This window comes from Garra rufa, chromosome 7, assembly GCF_049309525.1.
Source record: "Garra rufa chromosome 7, GarRuf1.0, whole genome shotgun sequence".
Lineage (NCBI taxonomy): Eukaryota > Metazoa > Chordata > Actinopteri > Cypriniformes > Cyprinidae > Garra > Garra rufa.
In genome coordinates, this window is record NC_133367.1 from 25,452,217 (window position 1) to 25,472,900 (window position 20,684).

The following is a 20,684-nucleotide window of genomic DNA, read 5'->3' on the forward strand; positions in this document are numbered from 1 at the left end:
TCCATCGAAGTTAAAGGATAAATCCAGACGAAACGTGTGTCTTTGGCACCTTAAAAATGTGGAATTAACAAGTTTAATACAAACGTTTTGTATGCTGAGAAGACCGAGCACTGTTTAATTTGCTTTCTAGCCTTTAATAAACGTGTATTTAAAACGGAGGAAAACAATACACATTAGCGCCTCTAGTGGACGGTTCACCCGAAAAGTGCAGCCAAATGTACCTGGAGATACGTATTTCAGGTTCTGCAGAAATGTAGGCAGAGTCACGTATTGCCAATGAGCCTGGGTTGTATTTCTGTGATTGCATTTACCTATTAATCTTACAGTTTAAATATATCATATTCATAGTAATATCATACTATAATACTATACTATTTTGATTTACTCTTAACTTCTCTCATTACCAAACACAAATAACTTGCATATAACAAAATTCACTAATATATACACAACTTCCCTACATTTACAACTACAACATTATAAAAACTATTATTACACTTCACCAAGTTTATTTACCACTTATTTAAACAAACAGCACATTCATTAAAATCAAAATTAAACATATTTTTTTACTTACATTGTTAACACATCACCATCACATTTTTCACTCTTCAGATGACACCCTTTTTATACTTTTTGCAATCACCTTAACTACACTATACTATTTTTTCTTTCAGCATTGCATTAGGTTTATTTGCTTACAAAGAGACACACATTCCTTCAGATCCCCTTTTGTGTTATAACATTGATATACAATCCACCCTATAACACTTCTCATACAATCCTGTTCTCTTGTCAAAATGCCATTTCCCTTTTTGTGCATACATGCATAAAAACTTCTACAAATATACAACAATCCAGTTTACCCTTTCTTTCTACTTCATTTCTTCCCACACAATACCTTTTTCAAAAATAGTTTTCTATTCACATACAAACAATTCTTCCTTATGTATACTAAGCTTTCATCACAACACATTACAAAATATTGCATATTTGTAATACCCTTAAAACACATAAAAGTTACATATTACTAGCACATTGTTTTATAGATATATATCTATCTTCCATGTTACTTTTCATAAATTATCTCTTACTATATAATTAATTTACACTGCCTTCAACTATCCATATTTTATCTCTTATAACTATACTCACAGCAACCATCATCACAACTACACTAAATTTATACTTTTAACTATATCCATACACGTCTTGTAACCACTTACTTTTTTCCTTATACACTACAGCTACTATTTACAAACATTACAAATAAACAATAAAAACATTTCATACATAACTAAAATAACACAGCTTTAGCACAATACTTGCACACTTAACACTGTCCCCACCCTGCCCACATTATTTTAGCTCCACCCCTTATTGTTCACTGCTACTTTAAAGACCAACCAAACTAAAATTTCTCTAAAAGCCAACCTTACACACTGCTCGTGCTTCAACTGATAAACCTAAAGCCAACTATGGAACAACAAGGTAACTTAACATTAATAATACCAAATTTCATACAGCTTCTGTGACTTTATACATACTTGTCCTCTCAAATTCACTAACTTCTCTGCCTCTCAACAGAAAACACAGCAATAACTACTACAATCAGCAAAAGAACTTTCCTAGTACCACAAGGTAAGCAATACATACTTAGACTAGTAAGACTATACAATACAATCTTGCTTCATTACATAATTAACTATACAAATCACAATACAATTAACACATTTTTCCTTCACTCCCACAGAACTACAAGTCTGCTTGCTGACAGACTCCATGTGTCGAGGTATTGAGAATTACCTACCAGCTGCAAAATGTTGGGTCCATCCAGGCACTACTCTTGAGAGGTCTTCTAAACAACACATATACCACTTTGACACAATACACAACAATGCAGTGGTACTACTCCACATCGGAACAAATGACATTGCAAGTGGCTCACCTCCGTCGCTGATTCTTCAACAAATGAAAGCACTAATAAATTTAATCTCACAAGCAAATCCCCACATTCTGTATTTTGCAATAAGTGCTGTCTTGCCACGACTTACAGATAACTCAACAACAAAAACAACAGTGAAACAATACAACGCCATGCTACACCGCTGGACAATGCAAACCAACAACATCATCTTTCTAAACACAACAAAACCATTCCTCAAACATCGAAAAATAATCCACCAGCTCTACAAACATGATGGGCTTCACCTTAACCAACAAGGAAAACACAAACTTTTTACATACTTTCAGCAGTTCCTCTGGCACTTTTGCCGCTTTACAACCCAAACTAAACATGTTTAAAAATCATATGAAACTTTTTCTTGTTCCCAAAAATGTCCATTACATTTTGTCTCTTTCTGAAACAATAAATTGTCTTACACTTTATTTAAAACCCTGTGACTCATTCTTGCATTTAACTTTTCTATTTAATACACAAATAAAACAAACACATATATTGTCAACTCATTTCCACTAATCGCTTAATTTCTGTCATTTTCATGTGTAAACACCACAAATACATTACATGTTAAAACATCCTTGTACAACACATTTTTAACCTACAATACTTCACATATTCAAAACTTCCTCTTACAACATACATCCCTAAAGTCCTTTTGCAACACTGACTAAATCATGTATCTTTAATTTACATCACCATGCAATTTCATGTCTTAAAACCATACTGCCCATCTTTCATTCTGTTCCTAAACATACTGATCATTGAGAGTCTGATCAAAAAAAATAAAGTGACACAAAGTCTTTCATTGTTTGTTTTTTGCACCATTTCTGTACCATTAACTTTTCCTATATAGTCACATAGCAAAATATTACAAAAATTCCACTTTTAATAATAAATAAATAGCATGAGTAATTTATCTTGATTGTTAGAAAATAATTTTCATAGTGTTAATTGAATATAAAATTTAAATTAAAAATTACAATACAAACTTTGACAAAAAAACAAACTTTGCTGTTATCTATTCAAAACATTACAATACTCAACTTGAATGAAATGTTTATATAGCACTTTATTGTGTATTGCTGTACACCCACATTGACTGTGTGTTCACATTCATGTTAATTCACAGTACAAAAACTAAGGTTAAAAGATACAAATCAACACCAAAATCAAAAAGTCTAATCTAAAGGCTTTAGAGATGTTAATTGTGAAGACCTTGAGTTTTCGTTGAAGGGCATGTCCGCACCAAACAGACAAATTTCAAAGTCTCGCCATGGATATAAAACTTGTTATAACTCAGCCATAAAATGTCCAATCTGCCTCAAACTCCACATGTTCGATAAGAGTCCTGGCCTAAACACATCTTAAAGCCAATATTCTATTATAATCACAGCGCCACCTATTACCAGTAGGATATATCATATCTTGCTCTAACTCAAACATACCAAAGTCAATCTGCACCAAACTTCATATATTTGATGAAAGAACTGCCCTGAACACATCTACATGCCACTAATCAACTATAGGCATAGCGCCACCAGCTGGCAACAGGAAGTTTGGCACATTTAAGTGACTTTGATCTATTTTTCCTACATTTACTGTATTAAAAGCACAATGCCCACCGTTTGCTGTTTTCCTAAAGCCACCGATCAACGATGAGCCCGAGTGCGAGGGCCCGTTCATCGCTGCTCGCAGCTTTAATTTTTTTTTTTTTTTGTTAACCTTCCGGGCACTTAAGGGGGTCTTAACATGCTCAAAAACTCTTGAAAATTTGCACACATGTCGGAATCTGCGGCCATCAGGACGTCACAGAGGCTGGTACCGGGGCGTGGCAAGGGGACTCTACAGCGCCCCCTGGAATTTTTAGGGCCATATAGCACACATACTTGAACGTACACATATGAAACTCGGTACACATATAGAACTCATTGAGCTGAACAACTTTTGTACTCTATGTCATTATCTTAACGCAACAGGAAGTGAGATATTTAGGGCTGTTTAAAAAGCGCATGCTCTGGAATTTAACGTACTCCTCCCAGGATTTCCATACGATTGTCACCAAACTCGGTCAGCATGATCTCAAGACATTGGGGACGCTAAATTGCGAGGGGATTTTTGATATCTCGAACGGTTTGGCCGTGGCAAGGCGACAAAGTTATGGCGAGAAATGAGAAACAGGAAGTGTCTAATAACTGTTGCACACATTGCCTGATTCTGATGAAACTTCACCAGATTGTTCGTTGTATGATGCCGATTCCATAAATGTGACTATTATGAGTCAAAGTTATAGCGCCACCAACTGGTAGCAGGAAGCGTGTCATTTTCAAAATGCGTTGAAATCAGCCTCTTAATTTTACTTGATTTTCTTCAAACTTCATCAAAATAATGTCAAAACACGGCCGATAAGAATATGTAAAGGGTACGATGATAAATCAAATGCTGTTGCCATGGCAACGTGTTAAACTTTAAAATTAGATTCCTGTCTTTTCGAAGCAGATAACATGTTTAGAATTTCATGAAACTCAACACACACATCAATATTAATGATAGTTAGACACTGGCAAAAGGTCATAAATGGGCGTGGAGCAGGCACTCTATAGCGCCATCTTTTGACAAAAGTTGGGGGGTTAGTTTTTCCTACAGTCACCAAACTCTGTACATATATTGTTCTCATCAATCTGGACAACTTTCTAAATCAAACTCATTAGCTAAGACCAACAGGAAGCCGGCTATTTTGATTTGAATGTGGATTTTTGGAAAAATCAGGCTGTAAACAAATTCACACTCCTTCTAAGAATAACAAGGTATTCACACCAAACTTTTTTAACATGAAGAGAAGATTCTGAAGATGTTAAATTGCGAGCGGATTTGGGATATCTTGAACGGTGTTGATGTGGTGATTTTTTAAAAAACATAACCCTAATTTTTTATATCTTTAAAGTGCAGCATCCAAACTCTTTAAAACTTTTTTCACACAGAGATCTAATCATTATGAGCAAGTGCTGGTAATATCATAGTTATTCAAGCTTCTATGAATTAAAGAAAATTAAAAAAAGAAATCAGTAAACTGTTGTCACTGGGCTGACAGTCTGTGTTGACACTAAGAGTGACTGAAGGGGGGAGGGGTGAAAGGGAGAGAGACCAGTGGAACATGCTGTTTTGCTTAAGACCATCTTTGAGGAAGATGCAATTTGCACATTGCACATTGCTGTAGTTTAATCTGCATAAATAAGTCTGAACTTTGAGAGTCTGATCTTTGAGAAAATATAAAGGGTCACAAACTCTTTCATTCTTTGTATATTGCAGTTGTTGTTTTTTATTTATTTTTTACTGAACTGTACCATGAACTTGTCCTATTCAGTCACATAGCAAAAGATTAAGAAAAATACAGCTTTTTAGCATGAGCGATTTATCTTCATTGATAGACATTTATTTTCATAATTAAAATTTTTGATTCAATAAAAAAAAAACACTAACAATTTCAAGACAAACTTTGACAACAAAACAAACTTTGCTGTTATCTGTTCAAAACATCTGAAAATTGTACCATTTTAAGATGAGTTATATTTATATATCGCCCCATTACAATACCCAACTTGATTTTTAAAGATATTTTGAAAGAATGAAGCGTTTATTGAGCACTTTATTGTTTATTGTTGTATACCCACATGAACTGTGTTCATGTTCATGTTAATTCACAGTACATACACTATGTTAAAAGATACAAATTTACCTTTAAACAATATATGAGTACTTTTTTAGGTTAATATTAATTAACATTAATAAATGCTATTTATTATTGTTCATGTTAACAATGTTAACAAATGAAACTGGATGGTAAAGTTGTATATTTAGTGTGTATTTGTCTGTGTGTTGATTTAAAAATGTAACCCTTTCATTTCTGTAAACTTTAAATCCAAACTGGCAGAGGGTTACTGTGAATGCATGTGCCAACTGGGCACCGTTTTCCTAATTGATTCTTAGTTATGTAGCGCTTAAGAGTGATGTCTTATAACAGGAGTCACCTGCAAAGCAATGTCCACACACAAATGGAACAGATAGGTAACGATGACATTTAAACAGAAGTGGTGGACGTAAAGCAAGCAATAATAACATTTTGTTATCATCATGAATTACATGTTCTTATCATCATCCTCAGAATATAGGGAAAATGTTCCCTATATTGTGAACGGCTTTGGGATATCTTGAACGGTGTTGATGTGGTGATTTATGAAAGTAACAATAAAAAAGATGAAGAGTTATTTTCATATATCTTTAAATTGCATTATTCTTACTCATCATAAAAAAATACGCGTAGTTTCAAAATGTTATCATGCTCAGAGGCCCCAAAAACATTAAAAGTGTCAAATAAATTTGTCAGATTAAAGCTCTAATACCAGGGATGAACACTAGAGGTCCTCATAAGATAAGGAATCGTTTGACCTCTAATGCTATTTAGCTCATTGTCAGTGTATAAGAATGACAATAATCCATAGAATCAGTTGATATGTACTGTACTGTCAGTGTACTTTTACATAATTATTTTGTATAGGTGCTTAAAGAGCATTAAAATATTTTTTTTATCTTTTAAGGAAAAATTATGTGATTTAAATACATATATACACTCTCACTGATAGAACAAAGTATCTTATAAATTATATTTATATTATACTGCTCAGTTCACTTGATTAGAATGAGAAACAAATACAAAAAGGCCAAAAAGTCAACTAAGTTAATATGTATTTATTTTCAATATATTTGTTTATAATTATTTCACAGATGCTTATAGACTATTAAAATAATATCTAAAAATGCTTGTAGACCTTAAAACATGGTAACTATTTAAAATAGGGTCCAATACCTACAAAAAAGCCTCTTGGAGCAAAATTTGACACCCAACAGGAAGTCGGTTATTTTTAATTTTCTCAGCAAATTTTGTCATTTTTGCCATTTTCAGGCCTCGTACTTGAACGAACTCCTCCTAGAGATTTATCCGGATTAACGCCAAATTTGCTGAGTGTAATCTAAAGCCCTTTGTGACGTTAAATTGTGAAGATCTAGAGTTTTCATTGGAGGGCGTGTCCATAGCGGTCTCGCAAATTTCGATGTTTCGCCATGAAAAAGGAAGTTTCTATAACTCAGGCATACAATGTCCGATCTGTCCCAAACTTCACATGTGTGATAACACTCCTGACCTGAAGACATCTACATTCCCATATTCAGTTATAGTCATAGCGCCACCTGTTGGCAACAGGAAGTGTCATGCTGTACTCTACAACAAACTCCTCCAAGAGATTTATACAGATCAACACTAAAATCGGTCAGTCTAATAAAAAGGCTTAAGTGATGTTAAATTGCGAAGATCTTGAGTTTTCGTTGAAGGGCATGTCCGTGGTGGCCTGACAAAGTTTGATGTTTGGTCATGGACATAGAAGTTGTTATAACTCAGCCATAAAATGTCCAATCTGCCTCAAACTTCACATGTTTGATAAGAGTCCTGGCCTGAAGACATCTTAAGGCCAATATTCAGATATCATCATAGCGCCACCTATTGACAGCAGGATATATCATATCTTGCACTAACTTAAACTTACCAAGGTCAATCTGCACCAGACTTCATATGTTTGATGAAAGTGCTGGCCTGAACACATCTACATGCCAATAATCAGTTACAGGCATAGCGCCACCAGCTGGCAGCAGGAGGTTTGGCACATTTAAGTGACTTTGATCTATTTTTCCTACATTCACTGTTTTAAAAGCATAATGCCCACCGTTTGCTGTTTTCCCAAAGCCACCGGTCGGCGGTGAGCCCGGGTGCGAGGGCCCGTTCATCGCTGCTTGCAGCTTTAATTTATATTTGTATTATTACATCACTTTATATTATATTTTTATACTATAAACAATTTTTGCACTATAATATACAAATATTTTTATATTATACCTTTGTTTAAATTTTTTACATTGTAAGCTATTTTTATATTATATGATATGATATATTATATTAGTATATGTTTATATTTTTATACTATGGACTTTTATATTTTTTACTATAACCTGTGTTTTTTACACTGTAAACTATTTTTATATTGTATTATATTAGTACATGTTTATATTTTTATACTATGCACTATTTTTTTATTTGTATTATATTACATCACATTATATTATATTTTTATACTATGGACTATTTTTTTAAAATATATTTATTATATTACATGACATTATATTACATTTTTATACTATAGACTATATTTTTGTACAATATATTTTCTATATTTTTACTATAACCTGTGTTCAAGATTTCTTTTACACTGTAAGCTATTTTTATATTATATCATATTAAGAATAGCCTCACTATTTTCCTTACCAAATTATTTATTTATTTATTTTACGATAGACTGTATTTTTATACTATAGTGAATATTCCATACAAAGTTAACTTTCAAATCTGAAAATTATGCATTACTGTAATAAATATGCACACTTTACATAATATATCATAAGTGACACAGACCCCACAGAAAATACAACAATGTTTAGTAGTTGGTAAATTGTCAGACCCTTTGTAAGAATTATCAAAATACTTAATAGAACTCTTTATGCATCTTTAAAGAAATCGTATCTAAAAGCAGAGCTATATATAGATTTAACTTCATTTTAAGGCACATATTGCGATATCACATAGAAAATTGCACCATATCCATTCTTATTAATTAAAATAATATGGTAAGACACGCCAATTTGCAATATCAAGCATCAAAACAAGCTGTTTTGTACAGCTAAAAATAGCTGGATGCTGATGAGACCGGAAGTCTGACCAATAAAATTTACAAAATGGCCACGCCCACTCTTACATCAAAAATAAGGCAGATGAAGCTTATTTTGCTGGTTGCATATTTATTTGTAATATTTCTTAATTATTTGGCTATTAAAGCTACTCATTTTACTCCTCAATAGTCTGTCAAACCCTAGCTTTACTCTAAACGTTCGTACTATCAGCGCATTTAGAATTAAAATCGATTCGTTAATCGTTCTGATCGGGTTTGGTTCAACTGATTCATAACAAAGATTCGACTCACAAGATCGATTCTTTCACGATTCGAACACCTTTACTGTGTGTGTGTGTGTGTGTGTGTGTGTGTGTGTGTGTGAGAGAGAGAGAGAGAGAGAGAGAGAGAGAGAGAGAGAGAGAGAGAGAGAGTCAGAGAGACTGAGGAGGGGGATTCAAGGGAATTCGCAGCTGATGCAAAAGCTGCTCGCTCATGTTCGTGCTGGCGCGGTTCCGTGAAACACTCACTGCGGTAAACAACAGCGTATATCCGTTCAGTCAGGTCTCCATAGGGATGAATGGGCGCTGCGGACGGACATTGTAAAGAACACAGAGCATACCAGCAAGATGAGGCACGAATGAGATTGCTAGCATGTCTTTCAAGGTAAACATGAACATTTGCTCTGTTAAAACATTAACCGTGTAATCTAAATATGCTTTAAAACGAACAGGAATAAACATGTTACCGAATAACGATTTATGAGAGTTTGTCTATCAGTCACGGGCGTCTTCATGGCCTTATGACCGAGTGTCTGCCTACCCCACCCTTCCTAAAATCACCATGGTAACCTTAGTTTACGCTAAAATATCGCATACTGTAATAAGATAGCAGGCCTACATTTTTTTGTGATCCTCTTAAATTTTTTTAATTTCATATGGTTTATATATGGATTAAAATGCTACACTTATTTTACTGTACTTGATTATTTTAATTTAAATTAAAATGAATGTTATATTATACTTTATTATATATCACATTATATTTTATACTACAGAATATTTTTATATAGTGAATAGTTAAAATTTTCAATGCAAAATTAAAATAATAAATACAAACTTTTTTTTTGCTGTAATTTAGTTTAACATGACTCATATCCTACACTTTGTATTAATGTTATATTTTACTGTCATGTTTTTAAATTTTTTAATTTACAGTATAAAAATAAAATGTATCTTACAAAACGAAAACTAAAAAATATATTTTTATTACGGATTTGTAATTTTGTTTGACTCATATCATATGAGTCAAACAAAATTACAAATCCGTAATAAAAATATATGATACTCTTCTTAATTCATATATTTATATTAATATAGATTTACATTAAATATAAAAACTTTTTTGAATTTTTTTTTTGCATAGTGACACTACTCATTTAAACTTTAAAATCTGAAAATTACGCCTCATTGTATTTAAACTTTAAAATCTGAAAATTATGCCTCATTGTATTAAATATACAGTTTGCATAATAAATATGAATAATCAGTTAATTAAAATACATATATTTGTTTTTATAGCCTTTTATAAATTATTTATTATAATGAATATTTAATGATTTATTTAATGATCAATTAAAGATTATTTATTAATTAATAATATAAATTTTATATATATAAAATAAACATTAATTATTCATTTATTATTTATTAATGTAATAATATAAGTAATTTATTCTATATATATTGAGTGTGTGTGAGTGTGTGTGTGTGTGTGTGTGTGTGTGTGTGTGTGTGTTAATTATTGTTATTCATGTTTATTAATTAATAATATAAATTATTAATTGTATATATATATATATATATATATATATATATATATATATATATATAATAAACATTAATTATTTTGTTATTTATAATTATGAATGTATTATTTATTAATTTAATAATATCATTATATCTATATCTATATATATATATATATAATATATATGTTTTATTAAATTTTTATTATTTTAATGCTTTCTATCTTTTTATTTTTTCTTTAACAAGCCTCTAATGATAAAATATTGAGTATATATATATATATATATATATATATATATATATATATATTAGGGCTGGGCGATTAATCGAAAAATAATCGAAATCGACATTCAGAACCTATAATCGTTAAAATTTTTCCAGGAAGATTATTTCAATTACTTTCCCTTTAAAAAACACAAGCGCTCCGTTCCGTTATTCCGCCGACATGTCGATGGAGAGCTTAAACAGTATTTATACAGTAAAAAGTATTTACAGGATATACAAGGGTAATTTTATTTAGAGGAGATACTGCTTATTTTCTACTTTTAATATTAAAAACATTGAAAATTATTTATTTTGTTTCCAATAGTGCAAGTTATTTATTTTCACTAATTTAAGAAAAATGTGACTTTTCGTTTTAAGCAATGCTTGCTTTAATTTCAGTTGTTCAACACTGATGTTCAATTAATAATCATAGATCGTAGATAGTGTGTTTCCTTCAATTATTTTAAAATCAAGTAATGCACCCTTCATCCAAAAATCTCTCGCTTGTAATATGTGAGCATATTTACTGTACAAAACTTGTCAGTGAACTATGAGGGCAAAAAAAAAAAAATTATATAAATATAATTAAATATAATTTTATTAATAAATAAAATAATCGTTCATTAATCGTAATCGGGTTAAAATGTTCAATTAATCGAGATTTTGATTCTAAGCCAAATTGCCCAGCCCTAATATATATATATATTATGTGTGTATATATATATATATATATATATCATGTGTATATATAAAATGTTTTATTAAATTTTAATTAGTTTAATGCTTTTTATAGTTTTATTTTTTCTTTAACAAGCCTCTAATGATATTATGTTTAGTAATATTACTTTGCCAATTTTTTCGACCCTCGATGTTGACTAGGAAAATTTGTCGATATTGTTTCAGCAGTCCTTCAGTAATGTTGTAATATATTTTATGAATGAATCATGTTATTGTCCACATGTGCTATAATAGTGTGATCTCTCATATAAGTGATGCATGTGTGTGTGTTTGTGTGTTTGTTTACGTGTCTGACAGAAGGAGACGCCGCTTGCCAACGCTGTGTTTTGGGCAGCGAGGAAAGGAAACTTGGCTTTGCTTCAGCTGTTGTTGAACAGCGGCCGAGTGGATGTCGACTGCAAAGATGGAGTATGAGCTTCTTTCATACATGCTTCATTGTTGGAGGGATTGTATGGCATATGATAAAGCTTCCTGTGTGTTTTCACAGTACGGCACCACAGCATTAATGGTGGCTTCATACAGCGGCCATTATGAGTGTGTCCGGGAACTCATCATGCAAGGTTCAGATATTAATGTCCAGAGAGAGGTACAGATTTCTTCTATATTGCTGTTATAATGGACTGTTTTATACTTAAAATATAACTTTACAGTCATTCTATTTTAAATTAGACTTGTTGTTAAAGTTATGCATGTTCACTTTTTAAACTATTAATTTAACTATTTATTTATTAATTCATTTTGATGAGATATTTTGATTTTATTTAATTGTAATTTAATTTATTATGTGTGATTGTATTTAATTTAATAATTTGGTTATTATATTTATGTATTTATTTGAAAATGTATGTGATATAATGTTTTTTTTTAATCTAATGCGATATTTATTTGTTTGCTGTTTTTATTGTTTTTATTTATTTTATTTAGATCTTTCATTATTATGTTTATGAATTTATGGTGGTGTTTTAGTCTAATATATACATTTTTTATTACATTTATTTCTATATTAATTTTGTTACTTTTTATTTATTCAATTACATTTTTATTATATATAGAATAAAATACCTTATTTATTAGATTTTTTAGTTATACATTTATATTAGAATTATGCATTTATTTGAATTATTATATTTTATGATAAAATATGACATTTAATAAGATTTTTCATTTATTTTTTACACATTCATATTATGTTTTTTGATTGTGTTTAACTTAATTAGATTTTATTATTATATTTAGTCATTTATTTTAATTGTATTTTATTTAATATAGTGTTATTTTGATCTAATGCAATATTTATTTGTTTGTTTTTATTTTATTTTTATTTAGATCTTTCATTATTATATCTAATAATTTATGTAGTTATTTTAATCTATTATATTTATTTTTATCACATTTATTTATTCAATCATTTTGTCTTATATTCATTTAATTAATTCATTCATTTTTATTATATATGCATTTTTTAAATAATCATACTTATGATAAAATATATTATTTATTATATTTAATTAGATTTTAATGTACACATTTATAATATATTTATGCAATTATTTTTAACAAATTTTTGTAATTTATTTGTTAGTTTATTTTTTATTTTGTTCTATTATTAATTTTATTGAATGGATTTTGTATTATATTATATGTAATAATTATTTTAATATTTATATTTTTTCTTTATTTTTTCTTTAATGTATTATTTTAATATAATATAATCTCTATCTGTCTGTTTGTTTATTTTTGTATTATTTTTATTTTCCTCACTAGCATTATATTTCTAATAAAATATATTATTTATTAATTATATTTTAGTTATACATTCATTTTTGTGCAATTATGCATTTATTTTATTAATTATATTTATTATAAAATATATTATTCATTATGAAAATTATAAAATATAAATGTATAAAATAATATTATGAAATATATTATTTATTTAATGTAAAGTTATTTTAATGTAATTCACTATTTTGTTTTATTTACTATTTTATTTCTTTTGTCTTTTTTTGTTTAATTTTATTATTTTTTTAATTGCTATATTTATAATAAAATATATTGTTTATTAAATGTAATTAGATTTTTTATTTGCACATTTATATTATATTCATGCATTTTTAAAAAAAATACATTTTTAATTTCCTAATTTTATTTAATGTAAACTTAATTTAATCTAATTCAGTGGTTTTAGTCGATTTTATTTATTATTTGATTTATTTTGTTTTAAGTTAATATTTTTAAATTATTTTTATTTACCTTAATGTTATTTTAAACTATTATAAATTCATTCAACATTCAATTATTTGTTTTTTTTTCCTATTATTTATTTAATTTCGTGATTTTTATTTTATGATTTATTTTATTGTATGATTTTTTTTTAATATTTTTGTTATTTAGTTCATTATTATTTATTTTAATTATTTAATTTATTATATTTATTATTTTTCCTATTATGTATTTTATTTTGCATTATTTATATTATTTTTATTATTTATTATCTATCTATCTATCTATCTATCTATCTATCTATCTATCTATCTATCTATCTATCTATCTATCTATCTATCTATCTAATTTTGTTTTGGCTTTTTATGTTTTATTTTACTCCTTGGCATTTCTGTAGACATCTTCCTAGCAATAAACCGCAGTGAAAGTTATTTCTGTCTGAGCTAAATATACTGTATATAGCTGGAGTGTCAGGTTGTTAGTAGTGCAGTAGTAAGTGCTAATGTAATTTGTGTTTGTGCTGCTGATGATGTCACTGTTCCTCCAGACAGGTTCCACTGCCCTCTTCTTTGCTTCACAGCAGGGCCACAATGAAATCGTCAAGCTCCTGTTTGAGTTTGGAGCGTCCACAGAGTTTCAGACAAAGGTGCGGTATGTTTGAGCCCAAAATAAAACGGAAGTATGCTGTGACTTTAAATGAATCTGATCATTCAGAATGGACTGGTTTGTGGTTTTTAGGATGGAGGCACGGCGCTGTCGGCGGCCTGTCAGTACGGTCACTCCAAAGTGGTGGAGACCCTGCTGAAGAACGGCGCCAATGTCCACGACCAGCTCAATGTTAGTCAACATGAGGCGCTGCATGTTTATGCCAGTTCCTCTAAGTGTTTAGACTCTGCTCTTAGGAACAGGACACTGTTTAAATGAAAACAGATCCTTGGGAGACACCAAATACTTTCAGATAATTTGGTGGAAATGTTCGTTTTAGTAGTTTGAGCTTGTTTTGGAAAGAATCATATTAGTAGTAATGATGTCATTCCATAAATTGTTTATTAATTTTTGTTTAATTTAATGTTATTTCAGTCTAATGTTCATTTATTTATTTATTTATTTATTTATTTTTAATATCATGGAATTTTAATTTAATGTTATATATGTTTGTTTGTTTGTTTATATGTTGATACATTTATTATCTTATTAATTTATTTTTAATTTAATTTTTTAAAATTTGTATGCAGTGTAATGCTATTTTAATTTAATCTAATATTTCTTTAATATATTATTAATTTAAATTAATTTAATTATTTTTTATTAATAAATATTAATTATATATTTTTTCATTTATTTTAAATAGATTCCTATTTTGTATATAATTTCAATCTATTGTGATTTTTAAGTATATTTTATGACTTATAATTTGCGTAATTCTATCTTTTTTATTTAATTAGCTGTTTTGTTATATTTATTCATTTTTTAATGTTTTGAATAATTAATGTTACTGTTTTTTTAATTGAATGTTTATTTGTTATTTTTTTAATTAGAGTTTATTATTATCATAGAGTTTATTGGAGACTTATTATTAATTTAATTTAATTTTTAATTAGGTGATTTGTTATTTATTAATTTTTTATTTTAGTATTTTTTAATTTTATAACTAATTCAAGTTAATGTTATTTTAATTTAATGTTTATTTGTTTGATTTTTATTTGGTCTTATTTCTATTTTATTTAATCATTTAAGTTGTATTATCTTTCATTTATGAATTGATACAGAATTAATATTAAGTATATTAATTTGAATTTGAATGTAATATTTATTTATTCATTTGTTTGTTTTTATTTTGTCTTAATTCTATTTGATTTAATTAGGGTTTTATACTAATTTTTAATTCTATTTTATTAATAAATATTAATTATATATATATATTTTAATTTGAATAGATTCCTATTTTGTATTTTATTTTAATCTAATGTGATTTTTAAGTTTATTTTATGACTTATTTGTTTAATTTGATTTATTTTATTATTATTATTATTTATTATTATTATTACTATTAATAACTATTAATACTATTATAAATTTAATTAGTTGTTTTGTTATACTTATTCATTTTTTATTTTAATTATTTTTTAATTGTATGATTAATCAAATTTAATCTTATTTTAACTTAATGTTTATTTGTTAGATTTTTATTTTGTCTTATTTACTTTTTAATAAGTATTATTTTTTTCCATTTATTAATTGACTCAGAATTAATATGATGTTTATTCATTATATTTTGAATATAATATTTTTATTTGTTTTTATTTTGTCTTATTTCTATTTTATTTAATTAGGGATTTATTATCTTAATATTTAATTAGGGATTTTCTTTATTCTATGTTATTATTAAATATGAATTATATATATTTTCATTTATTTTGAATAGATTCCTGATTTGTATATTATTTTAATCTAATGTGATATTATTTAATTTTTAATTGTATTAGGTGTTTTGTTATATTTATCAATTTTTTATTTTAGTATTTTTTTTATTTTATGATTAATTAACGTTAATGTTATGTTTATGAGTTTTATTATCTTATATTTATTAATTAACTCAGAATTAATATTATTTTATTAATTTTAATTTAATATAACATTTATTCTTTTGTCTTATTTTAATTTTATTTAATTCAATATCTTAATATTAGGGTTTTAATATATTAATATTTAATTAGGGTTTATTATCTTATATTTATTATATTAATTTTCATTTATTAATCTATTGTAATTTAATAATAATTGTTAAAAGTTATTCTTTTCTTTATTCTATTTTATTAATAAGTATTATTTATATATACTTTTTCATTTATTTTGAATACATTCCTATTTGGCATATTATTTAATTCTAATGTGATTTTTAAGTTTATTTTATGACTTGTTTAATTTTATTTCGTTTTTTTTGTATTATTCAATTAGGTGTTTTGTTAATATTTATTCATTTTTTTTATTTAGTATGTTTTATCTTATGATTAATTCATGTTAATGTTTTTTTATTTATGTATTTGTTTGTTTTTTTTGTTTTGTCTTTTTTCTTATTTATTTAATTACATCCTATTTTTAATAACTAATTCAGAATTTCTATTATATTTACTAATTTATTTTAGTTTAATAACAATTTTTTATTAATTTGTCATTTAATGTAATGTTATTTGATTTATAAAAGGTCACATTTTTTCTGAAAAGTTTTCTCTAATCTTGTCTGTTTCAGGATGGCGCGACGGCCTTATTTTTGGCGTCCCAAGAGGGATATGTGACCGTAATACGGCAGCTTTTGTCATCTGGGGCTAAAGTCAATCAACCGCGAGAGGTCTGATTAATAATCAGTGTTTGGTTTGCTATTATGTATTTCAATTTGTTCTCCATGTTGATTGTGTTTTTTGGGTCAGGATGGCACAGCTCCGCTCTGGATGGCAGCCCAGATGGGACACAGTGAGGTGGTGAAAGTTCTGCTTCTACGAGGCGCAGACCGTGATGCAGATAGAAAAGTATGTTTAAAAATGTTTTTTTTTTTTTTTTTTTCAAATTTTAATATATTTAACTAATTAATTATTTTAATTAAAATTTAATTATAGTACATTTTTATTATTTAATTAATAGTTGTTTATTAATTATTTAATTCCAGCCTGTCTTTATTTAATTTTATTTTCCACAATATTTCTTTCCCCATATCTCTTTGTATTGTACCCTGGCTTGAAACAAACTGTTCAGCCAGGTGGAAAAGAAGCCTATTAAAAATGCATGAAATGTTTGACAAAGGCCTGATGTGTTGTGTTATCTCTGGTGTTTCTGACTGAAGGACGGCTCCACGGCTCTGTTCAAGGCTGCACATAAAGGCCACTGTAACGTCATTGAGGAGCTCCTCAAGTTCTCCCCTTCACTCGGCCTTCTGAAGGTACGAGAGTGTCATCTGACGTCCAAAAAGTGCAAAAAGAGGTTCGGTTTTGACTGTATGTGTTTTGTTGTGCAATCTAGAACGGTTCTACAGCTCTTCACGCCGCCGTCATGGGCGGGAATCCAAAAACAGTTGAACTTCTGCTAAAGGCAAATGCAGATCCAGCTTTACCCAACAAGGTAAGTTTAAAACACGGATTATAACATATTAATCCACACAAGTTTTTTTTTGTTTTTTAAATATATGCATTTATACAGTCATTATTTTATTTCATCATTATATTTTATTACATAATTAATGAATAAATTTTATTTTTTAATTATTAATAATTATTAGTAGTAGTGTTTTAAATGATATTAAGACTAATTTACATGGACAACTTGCAAAATTATTTAAATATATATTTAAGTTGTTATATATATCTTATCTTATTTGTGCAATTTATTTTATTTTCCACAATATTTTTTCAATTTGTAGGCTTTATTTAAATTGCTCAAAACAAATCCAAATATATAAATTGCATTAATAGTATTTGACATTGACAATTTGCCTAATATTCTGTATTATTAATATTTATTAAAATGTTGATATATTAAATATACAATAAACAATAAATGTAAACAAAACGAGTGATTTTTAACGTATTTTATGAGGGAATGTATTTTATTGCTTAAAATGTGCATTTATATTTTAATTTTATTCTGTATTTAATTTCATTTTAAATATTAATATATTAATTGTTATTTTATTATTATATTTTAGTGCTAGATATATAAATTGCATAAATAGTATTTTACATTGACAATTTGCATAATAATTAATTTAATTAATATTTTATATTTATTAAAATATTGATATATTAAATATAATTCTTTTTATTTAACTATGGATATATTAATTGCTATTATTGTTAGCTTTTATTGCGTAATAGTTTATTGTTTTAGAATTTTGATTTTATTATTCATATTATTGTTTGTAAAAACAATAAATGTAAAAAAAATATTTTTATCGTATTTTATGAGGGAATTAAATATTTTAAAATATACATATATTTTGAAATGATTAATTCCCTCATAAAATACGATAAAAAAAGTTTTTTTAAGCAAATCGTTGCTTGCTGAAAATGTGCAGTTATATTTATATTTAAATGTTTTTAAATATTAATATGATTTATTTTATTATTATATTTTATTGCATTATTATTATTATTATTATTATTATTATTATTATTATTAAACAATAAATATAGGTGAAAATGTAGATTTTTTTTTTACATATTTTATGAGGGAATTAAATATTTCAAAATATATTATTTCAATTGCTTAAAATGCGCATTTATATTTTATTCTGTATTTTATTTTATTATTTTTTCAATTGTAATTTGTAAAATCTATATTTAAATTTTATTATTATAAGTAGTTGTATTTTTTTAAATACATTTTTTATTTGTCAAATAGTATATAGGTATATTTCATTGTTATTAATTTATTTGTAATAATGATGAAACTTGCTAAATTACGAATTCATTTAAATATTTTTTAAGTTGCTATTTTATATATATTTACATTCATATTACACACACAATAATTGTGAAAGTTGTCTATTAAAATTTTGCATTTTCCAATGTATTCAGGTAAAATTGTAGTTTAAAAGGGTGTTTTGTCTAAAATGAGTAGTTTAAAGGTTAAAAGTAGTTGCTTGAGGTCCCTGGTATTGTTATATTGTTCATATCTAACACTGCCATCTACGGGTCAGTGATGAGTATGTAATTTAAGTATCACAAATGTATTGCAGGCAATAGCTAGAGCTATGGTAAATGCTGCAGTAATCGAATTCACTTCATAGTAGATCATAAAAGCACAGATGAATGATAATCTGGTTTTATCTGGTGTTTTAATGGCATGTTTGCAGCACGTTCTGATGGTATCCGATTTTTTCTCTAGAACAATGAACTGCCGGAGGATCTGACGAAGAACGAGCGCATCCTGAGAGTCCTGCGACTGCCCCTGCTCAACGGAGAGAGTTGATGACTGCTGGGTTTGGTCTTATAGCTCTCTGCCATCTTTGGTTTTAAGTTGATGAAAAATGAATGCACTACATCCTCCTGAGAGAGGACCAGTCAGAGCAGCCGCTGTCTGTAACAGCTTTCCTGTCTCCTGCAGCCAGTGTTATAATGGTGCTTGCTTGCAAAAACACAAATGCACTGAAAAGCAGAATTGCTTATTCTTCATCTTGGAAATGTTAAGACATAATGTTTTTTTTTTTTTTTTGGTTAATAGTCTAAAGCATTTATTACATTTGTATATTTTGTAAAAAAGCAGCTTATGTTTTTTGTTTAAATTTGTTTTATAAAATTAATAAATTATTTTGGTAATATTATTTTAGTAGTGTCTTGCAGCCTGCAAATATATTTTAATTAATAGCATGTTTTTATTAAAAGAGCTCTTGAAACAGAAAGGGAAACTCCAGTCAAAATAAATAAATAAAATAGTCACAACACAATTAAAAAAGCTCAATAATTAATAGATAAAAAAATATTCTTGGCTCTTTGATGAGTAGTTTTTCTTGCCATATTTATTTTCTGCTGAAATGGAATTTGGGCTTTATATTTTCTTTATAAAAGTTAAAATCGTGGTGCTTAAATATTTGTTTCCTTAACATTTTATGTAGCATTTTGTCTGTGTGAGAAGTATGTTGAAATGTATATTTGTCAAAATAATAAATGGAAATGAAATGCTGCTTTTAACGTCTTTTATGACTTAAAAAAAAAAATAATAATATATATATATATATATATATATATATACACACACACACACACACACAAAAATGTGACTTTTATTTATTTTCTATTTCATTTTAAACATTGCTAGAACAATAATTATTTTTTTATATTATATATATTTTTTTACATATTTATATATATTTATAATTTACTGTAAGTTACATGGAAATGAAAATGCTGCTTTTAACATATTTTATGACTA

General features: G+C 27.4%; 1 protein-coding gene across 1 annotated transcript; it reads left to right on the forward strand.

The window, feature by feature from the left end:
* Positions 1 to 9,153: 9,153 nt before the first annotated feature.
* Positions 9,154 to 20,437, forward strand: ankrd29 (ankyrin repeat domain 29). The gene is made up of 10 exons (XM_073844684.1): positions 9,154 to 9,396; positions 11,838 to 11,948; positions 12,028 to 12,126; positions 14,311 to 14,409; positions 14,502 to 14,600; positions 17,014 to 17,112; positions 17,192 to 17,290; positions 17,602 to 17,697; positions 17,778 to 17,876; positions 19,641 to 20,437. The coding sequence occupies exons 1-10, from the start codon at positions 9,385 to 9,387 to the stop codon at positions 19,722 to 19,724; spliced, it is 897 nt and encodes a 298-aa protein (XP_073700785.1). The 5' UTR covers positions 9,154 to 9,384; the 3' UTR covers positions 19,725 to 20,437.
* Positions 20,438 to 20,684: the final 247 nt, after the last annotated feature.

What these genes read in the sequence shown, in the direction of transcription:
- ankrd29 (XM_073844684.1), top strand. An exon ending in AAGTCAATCAACCGCGAGAG is followed by an intron (nt 17,113 to 17,191) that starts GTCTGATTAATA and finishes TTTTTGGGTCAG; the next exon opens with GATGGCACAGCTCCGCTCTG. An exon ending in CTTCACTCGGCCTTCTGAAG is followed by an intron (nt 17,698 to 17,777) that starts GTACGAGAGTGT and finishes TGTGCAATCTAG; the next exon opens with AACGGTTCTACAGCTCTTCA.